The sequence below is a fragment of the Vigna unguiculata genome, chromosome 8, assembly GCF_004118075.2.
Source record: "Vigna unguiculata cultivar IT97K-499-35 chromosome 8, ASM411807v1, whole genome shotgun sequence".
In the NCBI taxonomy this organism is placed as follows: Eukaryota; Viridiplantae; Streptophyta; class Magnoliopsida; order Fabales; family Fabaceae; genus Vigna; species Vigna unguiculata.
Genome location: NC_040286.1, coordinates 21,097,025 through 21,121,654, shown reverse-complemented (window position 1 = coordinate 21,121,654; position 24,630 = coordinate 21,097,025). Strand labels below are relative to the sequence as shown.

Genomic DNA, 24,630 nt, shown 5'->3' with positions numbered 1-24,630 from the left:
CTAAACGAAACGCATTTAATATATGGCATGCTGTTCATGAGCTGTTCAGACCAAGACTTGATGAAGGAGTCTTCGTCAAACCTTTAAAAATATAATAAAACTTATATACTGACTTTAGGACCTGTTTTCCTAATTAAATATAGAATTTTATCTTTAAAATGTGCCATATATTTGATAAAATGTAAATTTTTTAAAGTGAAAGTTCTAATTAAATTAAATTAAAGAACAGTACTAACTGTACATAAAATATTGTAGATAAGTTGTGTTCTTTAATTAAATATAAAATATTTTACAAGTATGTTATCTCTTTTTTTCTTTTTCTTTTCCATGTAATTTAAACCATAATTATAATGAAAAGTCATATAAAGGTATTTTTCCAACTTTATTATTTTTAATAATTTTCTACACGTACTATTCGATTTGACCTATAAAAACCTTACTGATTATTCAATTGGCTTAACTCCTTTCTCATTGGTTTATCATTTAGCTTTCAAAATCAGAACTATCATTTTTCTTTCTTCTACACTGATATAGTGGGTTCTGCAAAGAGTTGATTTTAACCTATCTTTTCTTGCCGTTTATTGTTTTATTTTCTGTGTGAATCATGGAGAGAGCGTTGCAGTGGATTCTGGTTGTAGCAGTATGTGCTTCATCCACCATTAATTCTGCAGGAATCGATGAAACTCCTCATAGAAAGCTTGCCAATGTTGATTATTCAGGTATATACTTTCTATGTTTCTTATCAACGTTTACGGATTAATGAAACTTATATATAATTCTTCATGAAATTTCATTCTTTAATATGAACTAATTTTTTGTTTTCATAACATCAGTATATGTTATTTAAAATTTACTATATTTATAATAAACACAAATGATCAACAGTTTACACATGAATTAATTAACTAATACAAAACTGTTTCGGTTTAATTAATTAGTAGTTGTGTTAAGTACATGTTATGAGTATTTTATTACAGTTAGAATAATCCTTCTTCCTATTCTAGTTTTCGGCCAGATTATTTCCGGTGAGAAATACAATATCAAGATTTAGAATATTAAAACATGACAAATTGAAATTAATTCTAAATCTTTTTCATTTTTTGAAGTTAATTATGAAAGTGTTATAATTTACAAGGAATAAAAGGTATAGCTAATAAACTAATTAACTACTACATCTAATAATGTGGTCACCTGAGGGCGAGGATACAAATTATTGTAAATAATTTACATGAAAAAGAATTATATATATATATATATATATATATATATATATATATATATATATATATATAGGTTAAATGAAAATTTTTATTTTTGTCCATTTTAATCTTTTAAAATTTTATTATATTAAAATTCTCTCTTTCTGATCTCGAATGAATATATATAAATATAAGAATAAAGGATCTGTTAAAGACAAAGGATCAAGATACATATGCTCAAGAATTTGTTTATAATAAATGTAGAAATTTAGTATCTTTGTCCTTTATCTTTATAATAGATCATATTATATATATAAATAGCCAATAGTTTTTCTTTTTTTCTACTCTTGCCATTAGTTTTTGGGAAAAAGAGATAATCGGCCTAGTATGACATGGGATATTTAAATCATTTTATATTTTGAGTTTTAGTCATTATTGTGGTCGTTTCTCATAAAGTTTGTGTTGGTGTATGAAGGGGTTGGTGAATAACATCTCATTCAACCTAGAGAATATATAGCTTTTTAGTCTTCAAACTTGAAATGTTTCCATTTTAAACAAAGAATTAAATTAAAAGAGCATTTGATATATCCTTCTTCTTTTGTTCAAAATATACATTCAAAAGTAAAAAAAAATCTTAGTCAGTATTTTTTTTACCTTTCTCAATCATGATTATGCTTTTACCTTCCACTCTTTTTTACAGTGAATTTTTACCATAAGTCTACCTTAAAATTTGAAAAGTAATGAGGATAAAAAAAAAATCTCGTACAGAGGAGAAAGTTAAAACCTCAAAATATGAATTAAGACTTTATTTTGTTAACTCTTTGATAAAAATGAAGAATAAAGGCATATTTATTGGGTAGTTAATTATTGTGTGGCAATTTAATATTGTAGATGTGATAAGCATTGATTGCGGAGTAAAGGAGGGCTACATTGACGAGACCCGCATACAGTACGAAGACGATGATATTGAATTGGGTGAAACTCACACGATTTCCGAAAACTCCTTTGAAACCCAACCTCAAATTAATAAACAGCTTATGTCTCTGAGAAGCTTCCCAGAAGGGAAGAGGAATTGCTATAGCTTGAAACCCAAAGAGGGGAAGAACAAGAGATACATTGTGAGAGGTTACTTTGCGTATGGAAACTATGACAACAAAAGTATGCCTCCAACGTTTGATTTGTACATTGATGTCACTGTCTTCACCTCCATACGTTTCACTGTGGCTAGTAGCACTCGTCGAGTTGAGGCTATTTATAGCAGCTTAGCGGACACCATTGATTTGTGCATGGTGAATATTGAGCAAGGAGTACCTTTCATTTCACTGTTGGAGTTGTGGCCTCTGGGAAGTGCTAATGTTTATCAAGATTTGTTGAATTTACAGACGCTGGATCTCCTCACCAGAGTCACACTTGGAGTCTCTTCTGCACACGGCCAATTGCTCAGGTCATTTAGATTTTAATTCATTATTATATTCATATGACAACAAATGAAAGCTCAAAATTATTTGTTTAATCATGATAGGTATATGGATGACGAATATGGTAGGTCTTGGCTTGCAAGAGCGGTAACACGTAATGAGAAAGAAATGAAAACAGTATTAGGTATTGATTTGGATACGTTGAATGATCCTTACAAGTTGCCGACAGAAGTGTTGAACACTGCAGTGAGTGCATTGAGGTTGTCTGATTCGGTGAATATATGGAGGAATTACACAGACAGGAGTGTGGAATATAAAGTATATCTTCATTTTTTTGACTTTGAGGAAAGGGTAGATAGTAGTGAGAAAAGGATAATGAATGTTGTTGTTAATGGGTTTGGAGAAGGTGTTCATGATAATGTCACCGAAAACGTTAGTATTTCGTACAAGGAGCCCCTTACACTACAACTTACTGTAGAACAAGGAATGGGCATTAACAACATTTTCATTAAAGCCACCCCTGACTCTCAGTTACCTGCCATGCTTAATGCTTATGAGATTTACAGAGTGATTCCTCAGTCTGTTTCAGCCACACATCAAGATGATGGTAATTAACTTTCTTTCATTTTCTACTTCAATTCAGTTTTACGTATTTAAAAACAATTAATTGCTAATATATATAAATATTATAAGAAAATTCAGTGAGAAAAAAATATGTTTAGAGATTAATTTTTTAATTAAAAATCAAAATTTAAAAATTAATTTTTTTGGTAAATAAAATCTTGGTAATTAATATTAATTATCAATTTAACGTCAATTCATAATAGAATTATTTTAATTGTATTGTAAAGCAAAATTATGTGTTAGAAACTAACCATTTATTAGAGATAGTCTTATATCTGTTCACTATAAATAATTGGTTAAATTATTCCATAGGCTTCCATTTTTGTAGCGAAATGTCAAGTAGGTCCTTCCATTTTTATTTGACTCAATTGAGTCCTTATTTTCGAAAATTCGTTGCAATTGGTTCCTTTCCGTTAGTTGACCAGTAACGGCACTAATTATGTGCCACGTGTCAGCACGTGGTTTTTTTAACTTTTTTTAATTTTTTTTTTAAATTTTTTAAATTTTTTTTTAAATTTTTAATTATTTTTTATAATTTTTTAAAAAAAATTAAAATTGCCACGTGTCAATCTGACATTGTGCCACATGGCAGATACAATGTGATGTGGTAGTGGCAGTGCCACGTGTCAATATTGGATGTGAAAAGTCTTAATGTATATTTGTTATTTTGTCTCAATTTGGTCCCAATTTTGTTAAAACTAAATCAATTTCATCTGGTATCAAATTTAAATTTTATATAAATTTTACAATGGTATTTTTATTATAGTTGATATTTTTAACAAAATTAAATTTATTTAAATGTATATTTTGCACTAATATTTATTTAAATTTTATTTTAAATATTTATATATCCATAATTTATAGATAAATGTTAGAGTTGCTTTAAAAATAAAAACTTTATAAATTCAAATATAAAATTAAAAAAAAAATTATAACAATTCTAACATTTGTCTATAAATTATTGATATATAAATATTTGAAACAATATTTAAATAAAGTTCAATGCAAAATATACATTTAAATAAACTTAATTTTGTTAAAAATATCAATTATAATAAAAATACCATTGTAAATTTATATAAAATTAAATCTGATATAGGAAAAAAATTGATTCAATTTTAAAAAAATTGGGACCAAATTGAGACAAAATAACAAATACAGGGACTACATCAAGACTTTTCACATCCAATATTGACATGTGGCACTGCCATTGCCACATCACATTGTCTCTGCCACATGGCACAATGTCAGATTGACACGTGGCAATTTTAAATTTTTTTAAAAAAAATTATAAAAAAAAATTAAAAATTATAAAAAATTATAAAAAAAGTCAAAAAAACCACGTGCTGACACGTGGCACATAATTAGCACTATTACTCGTCAACTAACGGAAAGGAACCAATTGCAACGAATTTTCGAAAATAGGGACTCAATTGAGTCAAATAAAAATGGGGGGACCTACTTGAAATTTCACTACAAAAATGAGGACCTATACAAAAATGGGGACCTATAGAATGATTTAACCTAAATAATTCGTGTATACACCTTACATTAGCTGATGAGAATTTATCTCTGTTTTCTAGCTTCTATGATACTTTCTATTTCTTCCTCTCTTGCTTTTGCTTAAACACCTTGTCCCAATATAGAGGTTAATTATAATTTCTTAAAACTCTTTTAGTTACTAATAATTTATAGTTTATAAATTGACATCTAAATTAATCATTATAGTAATTAATTATTTTTTATCACTAAAATTGATTATTATTTAAGGATTTTCTTACAATGAAACTAAGCACAAATAGTATTAAAGATACAAACATAACTTTGGATATATGAATCATAATGAGTCGGACCGACACAAAACACTAAAATAGTACCATCTTTTTTTCAAAATTATTTAAAAAATGGTACAAGTTTTAAAAGAAAATTACAAAAGTGAACAAATCATGCGAGTTTGGTACAATTTCATTATGAAGAAGTCATACCAACTTGGTAAGACTTCACTGCATATTTTTTTTGTTAAATTTTAGTTGTAGTCATATCGGCTTGATATGACTTCAACATATTTTCTCTGCTGTTTCTGGTATGACTTAAGTATATTATGATCTAAATTGAAATCGTTTTAGTTTGATGCGATTTTAGTATATTATAATTTTTTTAATTTTAATTGAAGTCATGTCAATTTAATACTTATATTCTATAATATAAATTAAAATTGTGTCAACTTAATATATTATGATTTTTTAAAGTTTTTTTTAATTAAAGTAATATTAGTTTAGCCCAATTTCACTTTAATAAGTTAAAATCGTATTAAAATTGTACCAAACTAACACGATGTATTACTTTTGTAATTCTTTTAAATTTTACACCATTTTAATGTTTTTACGTTGGACCGACTTATAATCTTGTATAAAGAGTGCGGGAAGAGTTAAACACTGGTTGTTTAAATTATCAACTATTTTGGTTGACCAAAATTATTCGATTCACTTATCTGTAAAATAAAGTAAAATAACTTTTTTTTATCTATATATTTAAAAAAATGTTTTATTACCGAGTTCATTATCTTAATCCTAAAATTTTGATTATATTGTTGAAATTAATATCAGTTGATGCGATCAAACGCATCAAAGATATCTATAAGATCTCCAGAATGAAGTGGCAAGGAGACCCCTGCGGACCAACAGGTTTTACATGGGACGGTCTGACTTGTAATGCTGGGAATCCTCCAAGAATCATCTCTCTGTAAGTAACATTTACATTATACAATGCATTGAGTCACAAAAATGTATAACTTTACAAATGGGAAATATAAAGTCATTAAATTTTTTAACAAGAATAAATACAATTTTGTAAGTTCAAACTTATTTATGCGTTACAAACTCTTGGATTTTAATTTCTCTAAAACTTTATTTTAGCCGGTAAAATTATGTTTTACGTAATCATAGACTAATTTTAATTTATATGAGAATTTATTTTATAAGTGATGATGAAAAAGTTTATTATTACACTATCTAAATTCTTTGAACCTCCCTTGTTTGCTTTTTTTTTTCTCGACATGATTTTCTCATAGGCACATCAAAGTATAGTAATAATATTTGCGGAATGTAATATGTTTCATTTCTCTCTTTCTATTTGTTTTTATTCGGGTTTACAATGACATATATTTATGGTGAAATTTAAGCAGAAACTTGAGTTCAAGTAAATTATCAGGCAACATAGATGTGTCATTCTCCAACCTTGCAAATTTAGAAATTTTGTAAGTTCCTTTTATTATTAAATTTAGTTTGTAACGACAATTATGCAAGGAGTTTAAAGTACGAAAAAAAAATATTACTATATATTGTAGGGATCTGTCAAACAATCAATTGGTGGGAGAGGTGCCAGAATTCTTTGCCAAGTTATCACAGTTGAAGATACTGTAAGTTGTCCTAATTATAATTTGAAAAAAAATTTTGACAATTTTTTTTTGGAAAAATTTGACAAAATTTTCATAAATAAAATTAAAATAGATTAATTTTTATTTTTTTTAACTAAAATAAAGTAATAAAGTAATATTTTTTATCTAAATAGATAATTTGTCAAAATTTATAAAAATTTGTAAAAGAAACTTTGTTAACCTATCATTTTCTTTTTATAAATTAATTTATGTATAAGATAATTTTAATTGAAAGAAACTAATTTTTTCTTCTAAAAATTGATCTGAAGAAATTTGTCAATATCTCTTTGCAGTAATTTGTCCAGAAATAGCCTCACGGGTTCCATTCCTGATGCCCTCATAGCGAAGTCAGAGAGTAATTCTTTGCAATTGAGGTTCGCTCATACTCTACATCACCGTATAATTTTGTAACTTAGACCTTTTAAGGTATATAAATATTAGACACTACTTAATCAACACAAATTAGATTAACTTATTTCATATATAAATACATACATATATATATATATATATATATATATATTTATTTATAAAAAATTAAAGTTGCTTTTTATGTTGATAAAAATTGTCTGATATATGTATTTAATTTAAGGTTAAATATATAATAAAAAAAATTTATCCATCCATGTTAATTGTTAGTATTTTGTTTAAGGGTGACAACGTGGGTTTGGTCCAGTGGGTTGGTTCATAAATCCACAAAAAAATACGGGACGGACTGAGATATTGAGACTGTTGTCCAACAAATGCCTGTGATCTGTACTGACTACCCTACAGTCCCATAAAAAAAAGAAAAAAAAACTTGTACTTAAGTATATTGATTACTTTCTTTCTGGACATTCCAAATAATTGTATGAGTGAAAAAGACAAGGATTTATTTTTGAATGTGTTAAAATTTGAAGAATATATCCTGCACTGCCGCTCTTAATTTTGTTAATGAAGTTAAATTCACAATCTCTCTCACCCTTTCTTCCAAAGTCATCAAGCCTATATTTTTTCAATTATTAGTAGAGGAAGTTGAACCAGCAACCTCTCTCTCACCTCTCACCCCTCACCCTACCACTAAGTCATGTTATCATTACTACTAGCCATCGATGTAATGACAAGTATCTAATTATATAAATAATGTAGAGAAATTACATCTTGAGTTTCATCGATTGCCCACATCCAGTCCCGATTGTAGAGGAACACAATGGAGAATTAACTCACCCTCGACTACTCAACCAAATGTCACAAAGATATAAGGGACTATCTTCAACTATAACTCACATTGATTTTCTACATTGGTGTGAATATATATGATCAGTTAGGGAATCTATAGCACAACTCAGTAGTCTTTTTTATCTCAAATGATAATAGAAACATGGAGTCAAACTTTATATCTCAAATACCTCCGAAAGTTAATAACATGACCTCACTCCTTAATGCGGATCCAATTCAATATTAAGTGAAAAATTATATAAATAAATTGAAAGCTTATAAGTTCAAAATTAGGAGTTAAAATATTAAGAAAAAATTATATTAATTGTCTTATTTAATTAAAATTATTTCTTCGTGTTTATTATATTTATTGCATGACAACTTACGCTTATACATTATTTCAGTTTGGACGGGAATACTGATATATGTGAGATAGGATCCTGTAAGAAGAAGAATATTGTTCCATTAGTTGCAACTATTGTAGCATCAATTGTTGTCTCTATAATAATAGTGGGCATAGTTATGATTTGGAGATCACTCAGACGAAATAAAGGAGGTATAGTCATAATTCATATAATATTTTCTACAATATTACTATATTGAGTACCCAATCACTATTATTAAATTTATTCTCATTCTTTTCCTTTTGAATCTATAATTTTTTTAAATATCTATTATTTTATTTTTTTCCTTGATGGGTAAACTTATCGTATATTTATATTCCCTCTCCCATTATCTAAACTACATGATAAATAAAAATTGTTGTCTATTGCCTATTTTCTTTTTTACAATCATTTTCACAATCAACATAGTTTTAAAACTTCACGTTTTGTGTTTGAATTTATGAAAAAATTATATGAACACTTTTGCAAATTAATTTATGTTTATGTCAAATTTCAACTCTTATTACATTTTGTTTTTCTAAATTGGTTGCTGAGAATTTTTCTACACATGCTTATCACAACACATTTTCTACCTCTTTTTTTTTTCCATGTAAAATTTCAAATTACTACTCTTATTGCAATTTGTTTTAATCTGAAATTCTAAAGTACAAGAATGATGGATCGCAAAAGCATCTTATTAGATATTTAACACTTTAGATTTTTAATTCTTTAACAGTGACTCAAAAAATGATATTTTTAGTTGAAGGATTCGACTAGCTTTCTTAATATTTTGCAATTCAAGTATTTTAGGATTTTTTATGTATTTCACTTTGCTCTACATATTTTTCACTATATGAATATTCATTAAATGACATGTTATTTTTTATCATTGTCCAGGGATATCTTCAACTTCAAAAAAAGGTCAACTAAAATTAAAAAATCAAACATTTTCTTACTCGGAGGTTCATGATATTACCAACGGTTTCGAAACAATGATTGGAAAAGGTGGATTTGGTGAAGTTTACCTTGGCACTTTGCAAAGTGATGAACGAGTTGCCGTAAAGAAACTCTCTCTCTCATCAAATCAAGGTTATAAGGAGTTTAAGTCAGAGGTTAAATGGAACAATTGATAAATTAGCCCTTTTTTTTCTTCTTTTCTTGAATTTGCACAACGAATATATTTTTATTAAGTTAAGATATTAAACATTTCTAAAATGCAGGCAAAGTTTCTAACGCTTGTTCATCATAGAAATGTGGTTTTTCTTGTGGGATATTGTGATGAAGGTGATGCTAAAGCACTTATTTACGAATATCTTTCAAAAGGAAACCTCCAAGAACAATTGTCAGGTTTGTTGAGTTACATTTTCTTTGTTCTTGTTGGGTTTTTTAATAAACTTAAATGTGTTAACAATTTAGGGTAACTAGCCGTTGTAAGAAACTAGCCATTGTGAGTGGTTAATGCACTAGTTGTTGGAGTCTAGGTAGTTAATGAGTTAGCTGTTTATAGCCGTTGAGAGTATAATGGTTAAGAGATGTGGGTCTATAAATATATTATGTATTGTGTGAATAAAAAACAACACAAGAGGTGAATAAAGTTTTTTCACAAGATTATAGAGTTGTTGTCTACAAAGTACTAACAAAGTGGTATCAAGAGCTAGTTAGCTTGAGTGTCTGAGTGGAAAAAGAGAGCTACAGACCTAAGTGTTTGAGAAAAAAGAGAGTGAGATGGCCAGTCTTATAAATAGTATTTCCCTCCCTAAGTTGATAAAGGTTGTCAACTATGACAATTGGAGTCTCAAAATGAAGGCGCTTCTTGGATCCCAAGAAAATTGGGAGGTGGTTGAAGATGGTTTCGATGAACCAGCCAACACTATAGGTTGGTCAAATGCCCAGTTGAAAGTGCTGAAAGATGCACGTGTGAAGGACAAGGCAGCTTTGTACATCTTGTACCAAGCTGTGGACGAGTCTGGCTTTGAGAAGATTGCAAGTGCCAAATCTTCAAAAGAAGCGTGGGATATTTTGGAGAAGGCGTATATGAGAGATGAATGAGTGAAGCAAGTGCGACTTCAAACACTTAAAGGTGAATTAGAGAGCATGAGAATGAAAGAGACCGAAGGAGTAGCTGAGTACATTACTCGAGTTGAAACCTTGGCGAACCAACTTGCTAGAAATGGAGAGACATTACCTGCTAGCCGAGTTGTGAAGAAGATCTTGAGGTCATTGACAAACGACTTCGAGAATGTGGTGTGCGCGATTGAGGAGTCCAAGGACCTATCAATGCTCACGGTTGAAGAGCTTGTAGAATCTCTTGAAGCACACGAACAATGAAAGAAGAAGAAGTGGGAGCCACTTGATCAATTACTCCAAACGAAGATGTCAAATAAAGATGAGAAAGCTCAGAACACTCAAGGTAGAGGACGATATCGAGGAGGTATAAGAAGCGGTCCTAGTGGTAGAAGCTGAGGACAAGAAGAGAAAGAACAATTTGGTCAACAAAATTGGCACGGAAAAGGACGAGGTCCATGGAGAGGAGGTCAATCAAGCAACTCATATGTTGAGTGCTTCAAGTGTGGCAAGTATGGTGACTATGTAAAGGAGTGCTACTCGGGCAAGTGTTTCAGTTGTGGTAAGTCTGGACATTTTGCCAAAGATTATAGATCTGAAAGTAGAAATGAAGAGACGATTAACCTCACAGAAGAAGGAAAAGAAGAAGCGACATTGTTGATAATGGTGCGTAGCTCAGGGGCTGAGCATAAGCAAGTGGAGAACTCGGCAAGAAGACCGAATAGCATGGAGAATTCAGCAAGAAGACTGAGTATAATTGATAACTCGACAAGACAGTCGAGTAGCGTAGATTACTCAGATAGCTCGGTGGAGCGTGTGAAAAGCTTGAATAGCTCAGAATTTGAAGAAGAAGAGCTTTTAATCCAAAGGTTAGAGATTGCAAAAGGAGACTTGCAACAGAGTATTGAAAAGGAGGTTAGAGACAATTTAATTCTACAAGAAAGTGTAGAGAGAAGGAAATAGGCGTTGCAAAAGCAGCACTTGGAATTTGAAGAAGATGTTTCAAGTTTGCAAGAACATTTACAAGTTGAGAAAGATCTGAGAGCTGCACTGGAGATGCAATGAGAAGTGGCGACTTGAAATGGATGAGGAGATTGAGCACAACAATACGTGGGTGTGGTTTGATCTTTCAAAAGGAAGTCGGCCTATTAACAAGAGCTCAGGTAACGATAAGTCGGCCACAAAGACAAAGAACCTAATGAGTAACAAGTTGGCCAAAGAGAAGAATAAGTTTGCCCATAAGAATGCAAAAACTGAGAGAGTAGAGAACAAGTTAGCCACAGGAAAAGTGAAGTACAAGTCGACCAAAGATAAAGTGAAAGGGAAGACAGTCATGAAGAAAGCGAAGAACTTAACTATTCATGAAAGGGACAAGTACAATGTGAGAAGAGTTATTGCATGTTGGAAGTCGTGATGAAGAATAAATGAACAAAGATGGAGAATAAAAGAAGCATTTAAGTTTACGGGAGATTTTGGTTGGGTTTTTTAATAAACTTAAATGTGTTAACCATTATGGGTAACTAGCCATTGTATGAAACTAGCCGTTGTGTGGTTAATGCACTAGTCATTGAAGTCTAGGTAGTTAATGAGTTAGCCGTTTATAGCTGTTGAGAGTATAATGGCCAGGAGATGTGGGTCTATAGATATATTATGTATTGTGTGAATAAAAAATAACACAAGAGGTAAATAAAGTTTTTTACAATATTATAGAGTTGTTGTTTACAAATTACTAACGGTTCTAACATATTAACTAACATGATAAGACATTTCCATTTTTTTTTCAAACAAGTGGAATCACATGTAAATCACTAACATGCAACGACGTTAACTAAGGAGAATTCATCAAAAAAAATTTCTCACTGATCATTGGAATGATCACTATTTGCAGTGTATCAATAACTAAACACCAAAGTCAATTAATAATTCTCGTAAAAACCTATTTTGCAATTATTTAATTATTTCTACTTTTCCAATTCTGAATCTCATTTAAAAGTTCCCGTTGATTATGAAGCAAACTAATAATACAATATGGTTTAATATAGCTCCTAGAAAAGTATTGAGTTATGAGTTTGTTTCGATAGTTTTTTCTATAAATGCGTTTAAGAGAAAGAAATAAAAGAAAATTAAGTAAGCTATTTTATAAACTAAAACTAATAATATACGGAAGTTTTATCATAAAATTTTCGAAAATATTATTTTTAACTTATACATAAACTATTTTAAATTTATAAAAAAAATTATTTTCTTTTAATAAAAATTTGTGTTCAAAATTTAATTCAAACAAACCTTATAACAAAAATACAGTTATAATTATAAGTAAAACATAACAACAATTAAAAATATTATTAAAGCATATTCCTAGATTTATCGTAAACCATTTCCTTTTTGTTTGGCTTTTTGACAAATTATTTTAGTCTTTCCTACCATAAACAAATCTTAAATATGATAATTATTCTTAATGCACGACAATTTTCCTTGCATAGGTATAGTTGCATGCATAGGCGGAGCCTCATAGGAGCATGAAGGGAGCTAGGCCCCCCAAATATTTTTGATTTTTCCCAAAATTATACATCCATTTTTTTTATTTTTTTAAAATTTTGAAAATTTTAAATTTATATATAGTATATGTTAGAAATTGATGATAATTAAATTGTCTCTTTATTTATTTTATAAAATACAATATTTAATGTTAATAAATAATAAAAAATAATAAAAAAATATTTAGGTTTACTTAGTCTTCTAATATATGTTTTTGTATAAAAATACCAAATTGCCACTAAATTGAAAGTAAAAGAACTGGAAGATCAACTTACATTTTTGGAAACAATAACAAAAAGAGTAATTAAATCAAACATTTATTAAAATATTTTTTATTTTCTTCTGTCATTGGCTTTTAAAATTTTGACAAAATTGTACTCATCTTTCACTATCATATGTTTTTTTTTTAAAGAAAAAATGAAGTTAGACACATACTCATTATGTTTGCTCTCATTTCTCATTTGTTTCCTTCATTTCTAAATAAAAAATGTAACTCTCTCTTGTTTTACTTGATGATAAAATATTACTTTAATAGTTATTAAAATTATTTTTTATCTCATGAGCCTTTTGTATACTTACTTTTTATGATTATAGAAGAAAAAAAATCATGTATTATATGTTTTTTTATAACCGATTTTTAACTGTGACTTGATTATAAAATATTAGATTATGTAAATTATTTTTTAGTATATTTAAAAACAAGCATATCGATGAAGAATAAAATAATAAATTTATTTTGTAGGAGTAGTAAAAGGAAAGCTACACGTGAAGATGAAAACAAGTTAAATTATATTTCTTCACATCTTTTAAAGTATTTAAAGCATTATACTAATAATCCAATCTAACGATCCAATTGTTTTATAGAAGAGTCATTTTTTTAAAGTGTTATACTAATGGTCCAATCAAATGATCCAAAAATTATATTATTCTAGCCCCTCCAAAACTCTTGATCAAGATCCGCCATTGGTTGCATGACCTTTCTGAGAAGGTTTTGATGAATATATATTGATAATATATAAATGATCTTTTGTAGGAAAAAGCTCAAGTGTCTTGGGATGGAAAGAGAGAGTTCAAATTGCGTTACATGCAGCAAGTGGTAAATGAACAAAACTATATTCATAAACGTTCATTTTCTTCAAGGTATTTATTTTCTATAGCAACTAGTTACATTTATACGAATTATGCAGGATTGGATTATCTGCATAATGGATGTAAGCCACCTATAATTCACAGAGATTTGAAAGGTTCCAACATCCTACTAGATGAAAATATGCATGCCAAGATTTCAGACTTTGGATTGTCTAGAACTTTTGCAAATGACAATGACACTCATGTCTTAACTAATTACCCAGGTGGCACACCAGGTTACCTTGATCCTGAGTAAGTATAACAAAATTTAGTTCTTAAAAGATTACACATAATTTTGGTTTCAGTGATATATTAGTTTTCTTTGATTTGTCTCATAACAAGCTTTTTCTTCATGGTAATCATTGTGATTCAACACATATTAAAACCTTGGGTTCAACTTGTTGATATCTTCACAGGTTTCACTCCTCGGGGACTCTCAATAAAAGGAGTGATGTTTACAGTTTTGGGGTAGTTTTATTAGAGTTAATTACAGGTCAACCAGCAATAAGAGGAACTCCTGAGAAACCTAGCCACATACATTCTTGGGTTAAGAAAAAACTTGAAGCTGGAGATATTGAAGCAATAGTTGATCCAAGATTAGAAGGAAATTTCCATGTTGCTTCAGCTTGGAAGTTTTTGGACATAGCCATGTCATGCCTTCCTGATATTGCCATCCAAAGGCCTGACATAAGCCATGTAACCTCAGAACTGAAGGATTGTTTGTCTTTGGAAGCATCCCTTCAAAGGACTGGAAGCAACAACAGGGATTCGTTCCTCATGGATTCTGTGCTCATTCATTTCAATGAATCCGATATATTTCCAAATCCTAGGTAGGATTTGTCCCCACCTAAATTTGCTCAACATAATGCAGTTATTTCTAAAAAAATTGTCCCTTGTTTCCTTTGTACTGGTTATTGTACCTACTTTTCGGTAAGGATGTATGTTAAATGTGATTTTTATTTCATTTTCATTAATTCATATATTTGTACATTTATGATTCAACAATTTCTTTTATCGTTTTTATAATGACAATTTATTTATACATATGATTTTTGTGTTTCATTGAAAAGAAGAGAAATATAAAGTTATTAAAGAAAAAGAAAAAACTACGAATATCTTAAATATGATTTAAGCATAGGTTACACTACTACTACGTTATTTAGTAACATTTAAAATATGTTACTAAATTGTAAAAAAAATTTACTGGTATAATTTAGTAACATTATATTACACTTGTATAATCTATAATACTAATAAATATTAATGACATTTTTACGTATCCGTTGAGACATTTATAAAAAATGTTACTAAATACTTTTAGTAACATTTATTTAATAAAAATGTAACATTTTAAAAAAATATTACTAAATCCTTTTAGTTATAATTTTTTTTATAAATGAATAACATTACAAAATTATTACTAAAAATCGTTGATAACATTTTTTTCAAATAAAGAGACATTTTAAAATTATTACTAAAAACATTTAGTGATATTTATTTTTTTGTTAACGTAACATTATAAAAATATCACTAATATAAATAGTTACACCAACACTTTTTTTACCAATCGATCTCTTGTAATCATAAGAAAATTTGATTTTAATTTTTATAGATCAATTCTTTTGAATCTCTACAACTATTTGTATCCCTTTTCTAGTTATTTTTAGTTCTTACCACAAATAATCAAAGATTTCACCTTATTATAATATATTATGTTACTTAATGATAATTCAAAAGCATAGAAGGAGTAAAAAAACATATAGTATACCAACATTTTGAGAAATTATCTCAAACTAAACAAATACACATTTATTTATCAAACTTGATGATAATTCAGACGTATAGAGGGAGTAAAAAAAAACTAATAATCTCTAATGATATATTCTTGAGCATTTTATCATTGTTAACTATTATTATTATTCAAACACAAATAGACAAAAGCACTAAATCATCCAAACTTTAACAAAATCCATCTACCACCTTCCATAATTGACTTCCTTATTAATGACTTATATGGTCACAACCAAAGAAGTCCTGAGATTATTCTTAACTTCACCTACTATTTTGTCTGCAAAAATGAGTAAAATGAGAGATTATGTATACTTGCAACTAAAATTGTTATTTTCAAAACAACCAACCATATAAGATATCCAAAAAGTCAGTCAATATAAATACAACCAATGTAAAAGTGAAGTATGATGAAACTCATATAAGTGACTTTAAATTTCACTTTTTTTCCTTCTTGTGTACTCAAAATCAAATTGTTTTGCAAAACATCTTTTGAAACGAAATCCTATGACAATTTGTTGTATCCAATAGAAAATATTCACACCTTATTCAAGTCGCTTCTCCAGCTCATTTGCATTAACAATGTATATGGACTATCTAGCAACTGTAAATAAAGATAATTAACATTGATAAAGTGGTATAACAAATACATAAATGTTTTTAACAAAACTATTACTATCATTTACTAAAATACTTAGAGCAAACTTACACTTGTGAGATTTCTCTTGTTTCAATTTATTCAAGTCAGTCCCGTCAAAATGAATTTTGGGTTTCCGCTCTCTTTTCCCTATTTCTTTTCCTTGGACAACGCTACTCAGATAAAGTTCATTAACAAACAATCAATATAACAAAACAAAACAAAATAGAAACAAAAACTACTTATATAGAACCAAAAAAAATTACACCAATAACCTTTCCTTTAATGTACTCAAAGGTAGTTTTCTTTTGAGTTTAGTTGTTGCATTGAAATAAGACTCTAATTCATGATTCAAATATCATAAATAAGAAGCTCAATTAATATCATACATATCTTAAGAATGAATGAAAGGCTTGGACTTACTTTATTTGTCAGAGAGTTCCATGCCTTAACAATTTTTTTCTTAACCTATTTTTTAACTGAAATGTTAAATAATAAGTGATTCAAATAATTAAGCTTTATCAATGTATTGAACTTCACATACCCTTTCAAAATTATCTAAATCAACTTTTGTTCCTTTATAGTTGTTTAAAAATCATTAATAGTAATCATTTATAAGTCAATAAACAAAAAGAATAAAATTATAAGCATACTTTAGAGAACTAATCTTACAAGAAAAGCTCAAAGGCATTGTGTAAGACCCGAGAAATTTAAATAATTAATTAAATAATTATTTAATAAATGCGGGTAGTAGGAGCCTTTAAGGGATTTAATGCGGATTGCTATGACGTGGAAAAGTGCTAGCTCAAGTGGTTGAGAGTACTTTATTGTGTGAGAGGACTATGTATGTCATTTGTGTGTTATTTAATTATTATTATTTTTAATAATAATATGCTAGAACATGTTGAGGGATAATATAATCATAGAATTATATTAATCATCACGAAACATGAATTGGTTAAATGGTTGTGCTTTGATTTGATAATTGGTTTGATGTGGGTTCGAACCTTAGTGAACCTTAAACTAAATTCTCTTTTTGTCAAAATTTACTTTGGCATGAAGGTGAAAGGGCATGGAAACCCTAACTGGCCAAGGAGCAGCCAAGGGTGGCTGAAAAATAGATGTGTTATGAACCATTGAATAACACTTATACCACTTTTAAATGCCATTTTCGTTTTACCACATTAATTCATCATTAAGGCACTATTATAAGTAAAATTTTAGGTGAGAGAAGAGGTTTCTGCATTTGTTATTGTTGTATAGGGAGAAGAGAACGAAAGTTGAGACTTTTTTGAGGATTGAGTAAGGAAAGGAGCTACATAGAGATAGAATCAAAGGAGGATTATTGGTGATCAAGGGGGAACTCACAACAATTCCAAAATAAGCTAAGGAAACCAGGTTAGGGGAGCTGTACTCCGCTATTTTTGTATTTGTTTTGTTAATGATATGAAATATATGATGAATTGGATGTCCTTAATCTAGTTATTTTGTGTGATTATGCGTTTCTGGAATTTTTCCAGAAACTGCCTGGTGGGTGATGAATCACCGCCAGGCGACACTTCATTTTGTTCGGGTTTTAGGGTTCCTGCAGAGGGACAGCCTGGCGGCACACCCCCGGCCGCCAGGCGACGCAAGGGGATTTACCTTGAATTTTATGTTTTTCTTGTTCTAGACGGATTATGATTAAAGGGAAATCTAGTCCTAACTGTTTGTGAATGATTTAATGTCATATGTTGACGAGATCACATGTATTGGGAAAATCAAATTGGGAAGAAATCACATGAACATGGTTAGGGATTGGGAAATTGGGAATTTCGTGACAATGGTAAATAATGCGCGAATTGAAATGATTCAATGTGGATTTAAGATTTAAGATTTCATACTTTTCACGCAATAGGGACCGCCCGGCGGTAATACAGTCCCGCCAGGCGCCACCTTCCACTTCTGGGCGCTAGGCGCCACCATTTTTTCTAGTTTGCGCAGTTTTCATAAAACTGCATTTCCCGGTTCGTTAACCGTCCGATTTAGGTGAAATTTTGACAGGTGGTCTATAACATGTTTTTCTTCACTTTGAACGGTGGAGATTTGATTTGAAGGTCAGTAGCTAGAGATATACGTTACGCAATATTGCTGATTTTGGAGTCTTTAAAATGCATGAATAACCTTTTGATAATTACTAGTAACTTCTAATGAAGCATGATTGGGTTATGTGGTAAGTCTCTATCAATTTGAATGTTCCTTTGGATTAGTCACATGTGGAGAATTGGTTTGGTGAAGGCATGGGTGTCAATATTAACTTGCATTGGTGCATAAGATCATGTGCTTAAAATTGTTAGAGTGTTGCTGCTTATATTTTGTTTAAGCATGCTTGGGATGGTCTATATGACTAAGGGATGAATGCACATATGAGATGCTATAAGGCCTGTAACATTATAGATGACAATGTTTTTCATTAGAGGTACTCTAGAATGAGAGCAAATGAGAGCAACCTTTGCGAAGTGAGCTTGAACCTGAACTAAAACCAGTAATGTGCAAGTACTGGTGTAGCATTTGGCGGTAGAGGAAGTCCCGCTAGGCGATAGTTGCAGTGGCAGTGAAGGCTAAGGCGCTTAGCGCCTGGCAGTACGTGTCCCCAGCCAGGCAATTTGGAAGCGGCAACGCCTGGCGGTACGTGTCCCCCGTCAGGCGATTTTATTGCAGCAGTATTGCGGTTCTTGATTCTGTGGGCGTGATCTACAAGGCTTATGGTGATGCTTAAAAGGTGGGATTGCTGGTGTTCCTTGAGTTATGTCTCATAACGTATCCCCTGAGTTGTGGGTCGGGATAGGGGTTAAAGCATGTGGTATTCCTTGAGTTGTGGCTCGGAATAACATCTCTTGAGTTGTGGCTCGAGATGGCGGATGAACACGAGGAACCCTTGAGTTGTAGCTCGGGTTGGCGAGTGTTGCCAGTGTGAGTGTGCTGGTTGTGGCCAGTACGGATGGGTCCATATAGATTGCCCTCCTCAGTAGTTGACTAACGAGTCTGGTAGTCTTGGGACATTGCGAACTATGTTTGTATTTGGGAACTCCACCTGGCGTTATGGTGTATGATCCATAACATGGTTTCCCACACGTGCTCTATCGGTTGTGGCCGATAGGTATGGCAGCAAGTCACCTTGAGGTACTCACTAGAAGATGTAGAACACAAATAACATGGTGGTGGCCATGTGATGTGATATCAAAGGATGGAATTCCTTTAGTGTGATTGTGTGATTGGTATATTTGTGCCATATATATATGTTTATTTTGTTAGCTCACCCTATTTGCTTGTGTTTGGCGATGATCGTATACGCGGTACACGGGAACAAATGATGTTGTAGGTGGATCTAGTGAGACTTAGCAACTGAGCGGGGAAAACTCATGGGAACAGTTTTATAGAGTTTTAGCATTTATGGTTTTGGAATAAAGATGTAATCTATTATGAGACTGTTTTGGTATTTTATTGAATTTTGAGAAGATTTGAACTTAGAGTTATATTTAATATGAAATAAATTCTTTGAAATTCTCGCGTTTTTATGGAAATGGATTTATAATAAATGTGATTTTATTTTCTTATTTTATATTATATTTTAAACCCGTAATATCCGGTCGGGATGTTACACATTGGATGGTTATTTGAGAATGCTAAGATCTTGTTCAAGTGTGACCAGTTCAACATTAATATCTTCTAATTTCCTGGATAAAAGAAATAGTAAGATATGTTCCAAAATATTATTAGCAAAATGACGGGGAAAATAATAACACAAACAATATACCAGAGAATGCAGCGGATATAATTTCCCCTAACTTGCAAGAATCTATGAGGAGCAACAATCAAAGAGTAGCAATAATAAATCACCAAAGACACAAATAAAGGCACCAAGATTTTTAACGTGGAAAACCCCTCAAATCAAGGGTAAAAACCACGAGTCGTCCAGATCAAAGAAATAGATCCACTATGATCTGAGTACAAAAGAGTCTCAATCAACAGCACAAATTAGTGCCAACACCCAACCAAATAACAAAGCAACAAAGCTTTCAAAATAGAGAAGAACAAGAGAAGAAAAACCTATAAAATCACTGTTGCAGTGCGAAATTAATATCTCCCAACTCAGACCTTGTATCAACGATCTGGCCAGTCAGAATGAAGAACAATGAGTTCTGAACCTGCAACAAAACTTTCAGCCTGATCCAACGGTGAACGAATCCGCAGTACCGATTTTACGATGGCAGCTCTGTGAAAAACGTGAACAGAATTTCCCTTTACCTCTCCCTCTATGTGCTAGGGTTTTCAGTGTGTTCTAACTCTATTGTTCTACCTCTCTATTTATTTTATAGCCCCCTCTCCACTAGGTTAAGTGAGACATGGGCTTCTCAAGTTTTGGGCATTTTCTACACATAGGAAGGGAGCCCAATACCCAACACAAAATTAATTGATAAATAACATAAAAGAAAAATAAAGAAAAAATATGCTAATCACCTCTTAGTTGTCAAAAAAATAGGCTTAAATTAGAGTTAGCTAAAAGCTGACTCAAATATAAATAGACAATTCACTACAAGAAAACATGTAAATAACATCCAACTTAAACCCACCCAAGAGAAGAAAATGGACGCTATTGTGTCCATGAAGATTCTGTTTACAACACACCCATTATACCAGGAAGCTTTCTATCATTTGCATGGGTAGTGACAAAGGACTCAAAGTAGAGACGATCCGACCCACGCAAGAGAAGGACTCTAATTTCTTCTGATACAAAAGTATAAATGGTTGAACTGACTTACTAAAAGCAAAATAAAGTCCATCTAACCAACGCTACGGTGCCATATTTAAGAAAAAATGCAATTAGTATTTTAAGAAAGACTGAAAGCAAACTGGGTAATAAATTAATAACCAAATTAAACAAATCAAACGTAACATAAAAATCAAAAATGAAAAGTATCATAAAAAATTATAGAAACAAATGAAAAGTATCATAAAAATTACAAAAACATATGAGAAGTAACATAAGAAATGCAAAACTTGTAGCCCTAGCCTTGGTAAATCCAAAGAACTTAGACATATCAACACATTCGGTTGAAATTATATCAATATATTCAAGGTTCAGGATCTCAAAGAAATACAACATATTGCCCAAACCCAAAGTGAAGAAGAATCATGGAAGCAAAATAAAAAAACAGGATAAATAATTAGAACTTCCATACCAAAGTGAATACTAGGTTTACTAACTTCTACTCTTTGACACCAACCTTCTTAACCCGCACCTTCGACCTCACCACCCCTAGCATCATTAGTTGAAGCTTCCTCCTTCACGAATTTGAGTTTGGGAGGCTCAAATCCTCTAGCGTCAACACGAATTCCTTCCGCTTCACCAACTTTCTTCTGCCTCAACTGCTCCAAATCCTCTTGAACGTTTCCCCACTCTACTTCAGAAGTCCGTGGGCGAACAACACAAAAATCTCATAACCAAAAAGGAAGGAGGTTGTTTTGGTGATGCAATGGTTGCAGAAGTTTTCCTATTTGTTCAATAATGAAATATAGAGAGACCTTAGTTTGAGAGATGATGTATATTGCGCCAAGAGAAGAGGAATAGGCAAACTTGTAATGGAAGAGAAAAAGGTTACTTAATCTTGGAAGATGAATTGGTTCATTAATGCAACATTTATTAAATATTTAATTCATATATCAAATTACTTTAAATTTGAATATTACTTACTTTTTTATTATAGTAAAGGGATGCGCCCCAGTTACATAATCGGTGTAGTGCAATGTGTGTGTGTGTGTGTGTGTGCCACCAGTTACGTAACTGGTGTCATGTGTGTGTTTTTTTTAACGTCGGAGTTCATCAAGGCCCCCATAGCTGGTGAAGGTGGTGGCTCGGAGCTGATAAGGTCCTCCATAGGTGGTGCCATCGTCGGAGTTGAAGTTTTCTGATTTTGTGAAGGAAGTTATGTTGTGTGATGGTAAGATGAACTCATTCTGTGTGATGATTTATGCATTCCCTTGTTCAATTTGTGGCTTACATATGGTGTTGCTGTTGGCAATTCAAAATATAGGTGGTTTCTGTAATTATGGTGGTGTTTATAGGATATCAGTTTCCACTTCTTGATGCCTCATGTGTATAATGTTTTCGGTTGCGTCTAAAGGCTTGGTATTTATATACTTCAGTCCCCATTTCATGATAAATTGTATAACTTCTGAGATGAAAAGGAAATTCAGAGCATTCCTTTGTCCTTTGTTCTTCTTCTTTCAATTGCATGGTTTATAATATTTGATATAAATGTATCACGAGAGGAGACTATATTTGTTGGTCATGTCAATATATATTAAACTTCATAACCAATAAATTAGGCACAAATTAAACATTCATAACAAATAAATTTGCATGTCACCGGAGTTCATCAAGGCCTCCATAGCTAGTGAAGGTGGTGGTCCGGAGCTGATAAGGTCCTCCTTAGGTGGTGCCATCGCCGGAGTTGAAGTTTTCTGATTTTGTGAAGGAAGTTACGTTGTGTGGTGGTAAGATGAACTCATTTTGTGTGATGATTTATGGATTCCCTTGTCCAATTCGTTTCTTACATATGGTGTTGTTGTTGGCACTTCAAAATATAAGTGGTTTTTGTAATTATGGTGGTGTTTATAAGATACCAGTTTCCACTACTTGATGCCTCATGTGTATAATGTTTTTGGTTGCGTCTAAAGGCTTGGTATTTATATACTTCAGTCCCCATTTCATGATAAATTGTATAGCTTCTGAGATTAAAAGGAAATTCAAAGCATTCCTTTGTCCTTTGTTCTTCTTCTTTGAATTGCATGGTTTATAATATTTGATATAAATGTGTCACGAGAGGAGACTGTATTTGTTGGTCATGTCAATATATATTGAACATCATAACGAATAAATTAGGCACAAATTAAACATTTAATTTTTTAACTTTTTTCACATTCATAAAAATATAAATTTTGTAATTTTAAAATTTCAAATAATTTTAATACTTTTTATTAATTCTTATTAATTATTTTTAATTATTTTATAACATCAAATTACAAAATCATTCCCTTTTTACACATGGGTATTATGGTAACTTTATAATTCTATGTATTTTAACACTTTATTTTATCTATCACATCAATCAAATCTATTACTAAATTTTATAAAACTTATCTCTAAATCAAGTCACTTTACTCTCTAAATCTACTAAAAAAACACAAACCAAGAAATTTGAGAGGGAAAAACTCTCAGAAAATAGAAAGTAAATTAATGCTTTTTATTTTTTTTCATTTACTAGGCGTGTCTTTGTGATGACTATAATTTGTATAATTAATTTTCCTTTATTTTACCAATGTAGAGAGGTTGAAGCACATGCTACTTTAAACAACTTTTTAAAAGTTTTACATTCTCATAAGAATATGAAAAAAGAACGTTTTGATCAATAAAAAAAATATTGTTTTTAAGTGGGTTTAGTGAATGCAAACTTGTAATTTATTTTTAAAAATTAAAATGTTATTCATATGTTTAAGTTTCGTCGATTTAGAGTGGTTTGACCCACTCTAATATTTTTATTTTATTTTAAGTTGTTGAAAGAGTAAGTAGAACTAATTTTAATGGAGTTCATTTTTCACGGACACAAATTTATGAAAGCTATTAACTTACATTCTTGTAGTGATTCTTAATGAAGATTAGTGTCGGTTTTCCATCATAATCGGTGATAACATTAACGTTGTATTTGGTTCACCTATTTACTATTTATGAAGAAGAAAAAACTCTTTGGTTTGTGTTTGTTTTTGTCTATTAGAAATGCATTCGCTCCTAGTTGTAATGAGGAGAAAAGAAAGACTCTTCATCTTATATAAAATTAGAATTCTTATTTTTAACTTATTTTTTACTTCTATTTAAATTTATTTTCATTGCACCGCATTTATCTTGAAAACCAAAGACTTTTTATTGTGTTGTGGGTGTAACTTTGGTTTATTTTATTTTTATATTAACCAAACATAATAATATCAAAAATAACAAAAATTATAACAACAATAAAAAATAATAATACTGATAAATTATGTTTTTTTAATTTAAAATAATAATTTCAATTTTATTTTAATATTATTTTCCCTTTTTAAATTTAAATTTACATTATATTTATCATCAAAGACAAGATGATAATCTTTCATTTTTATCTATTAAATAAAAATGTTTAATCTA

General features: G+C 30.5%; 1 protein-coding gene across 1 annotated transcript; it reads left to right on the top strand.

The window, feature by feature from the left end:
• Positions 1 to 479: 479 nt before the first annotated feature.
• LOC114194066 (probable LRR receptor-like serine/threonine-protein kinase At1g05700) lies at positions 480 to 14,905 on the top strand. The gene is made up of 13 exons (XM_028084108.1): positions 480 to 719; positions 2,091 to 2,643; positions 2,722 to 3,224; positions 5,848 to 5,983; positions 6,426 to 6,497; positions 6,588 to 6,659; positions 6,971 to 7,051; positions 8,279 to 8,430; positions 9,155 to 9,369; positions 9,478 to 9,604; positions 13,893 to 13,955; positions 14,047 to 14,239; positions 14,404 to 14,905. The coding sequence occupies exons 1-13, from the start codon at positions 605 to 607 to the stop codon at positions 14,819 to 14,821; spliced, it is 2,700 nt and encodes an 899-aa protein (XP_027939909.1). The 5' UTR covers positions 480 to 604; the 3' UTR covers positions 14,822 to 14,905.
• The last annotated feature ends 9,725 nt before the right edge of the window (positions 14,906 to 24,630 follow it).

Excerpts from the sequence above, each read along its gene's own strand:
- LOC114194066 (XM_028084108.1), top strand. The coding sequence starts at position 605 with ATGGAGAGAGCGTTGCAGTGGATTCTGGTTGTAGCAGTATGTGCTTCA. Across the intron at positions 5,984-6,425 it reads CCTCCAAGAATCATCTCTCT|AAACTTGAGTTCAAGTAAAT; the intron begins GTAAGTAACATT and ends AAATTTAAGCAG. Across the intron at positions 8,431-9,154 it reads ACTCAGACGAAATAAAGGAG|GGATATCTTCAACTTCAAAA; the intron begins GTATAGTCATAA and ends ATCATTGTCCAG.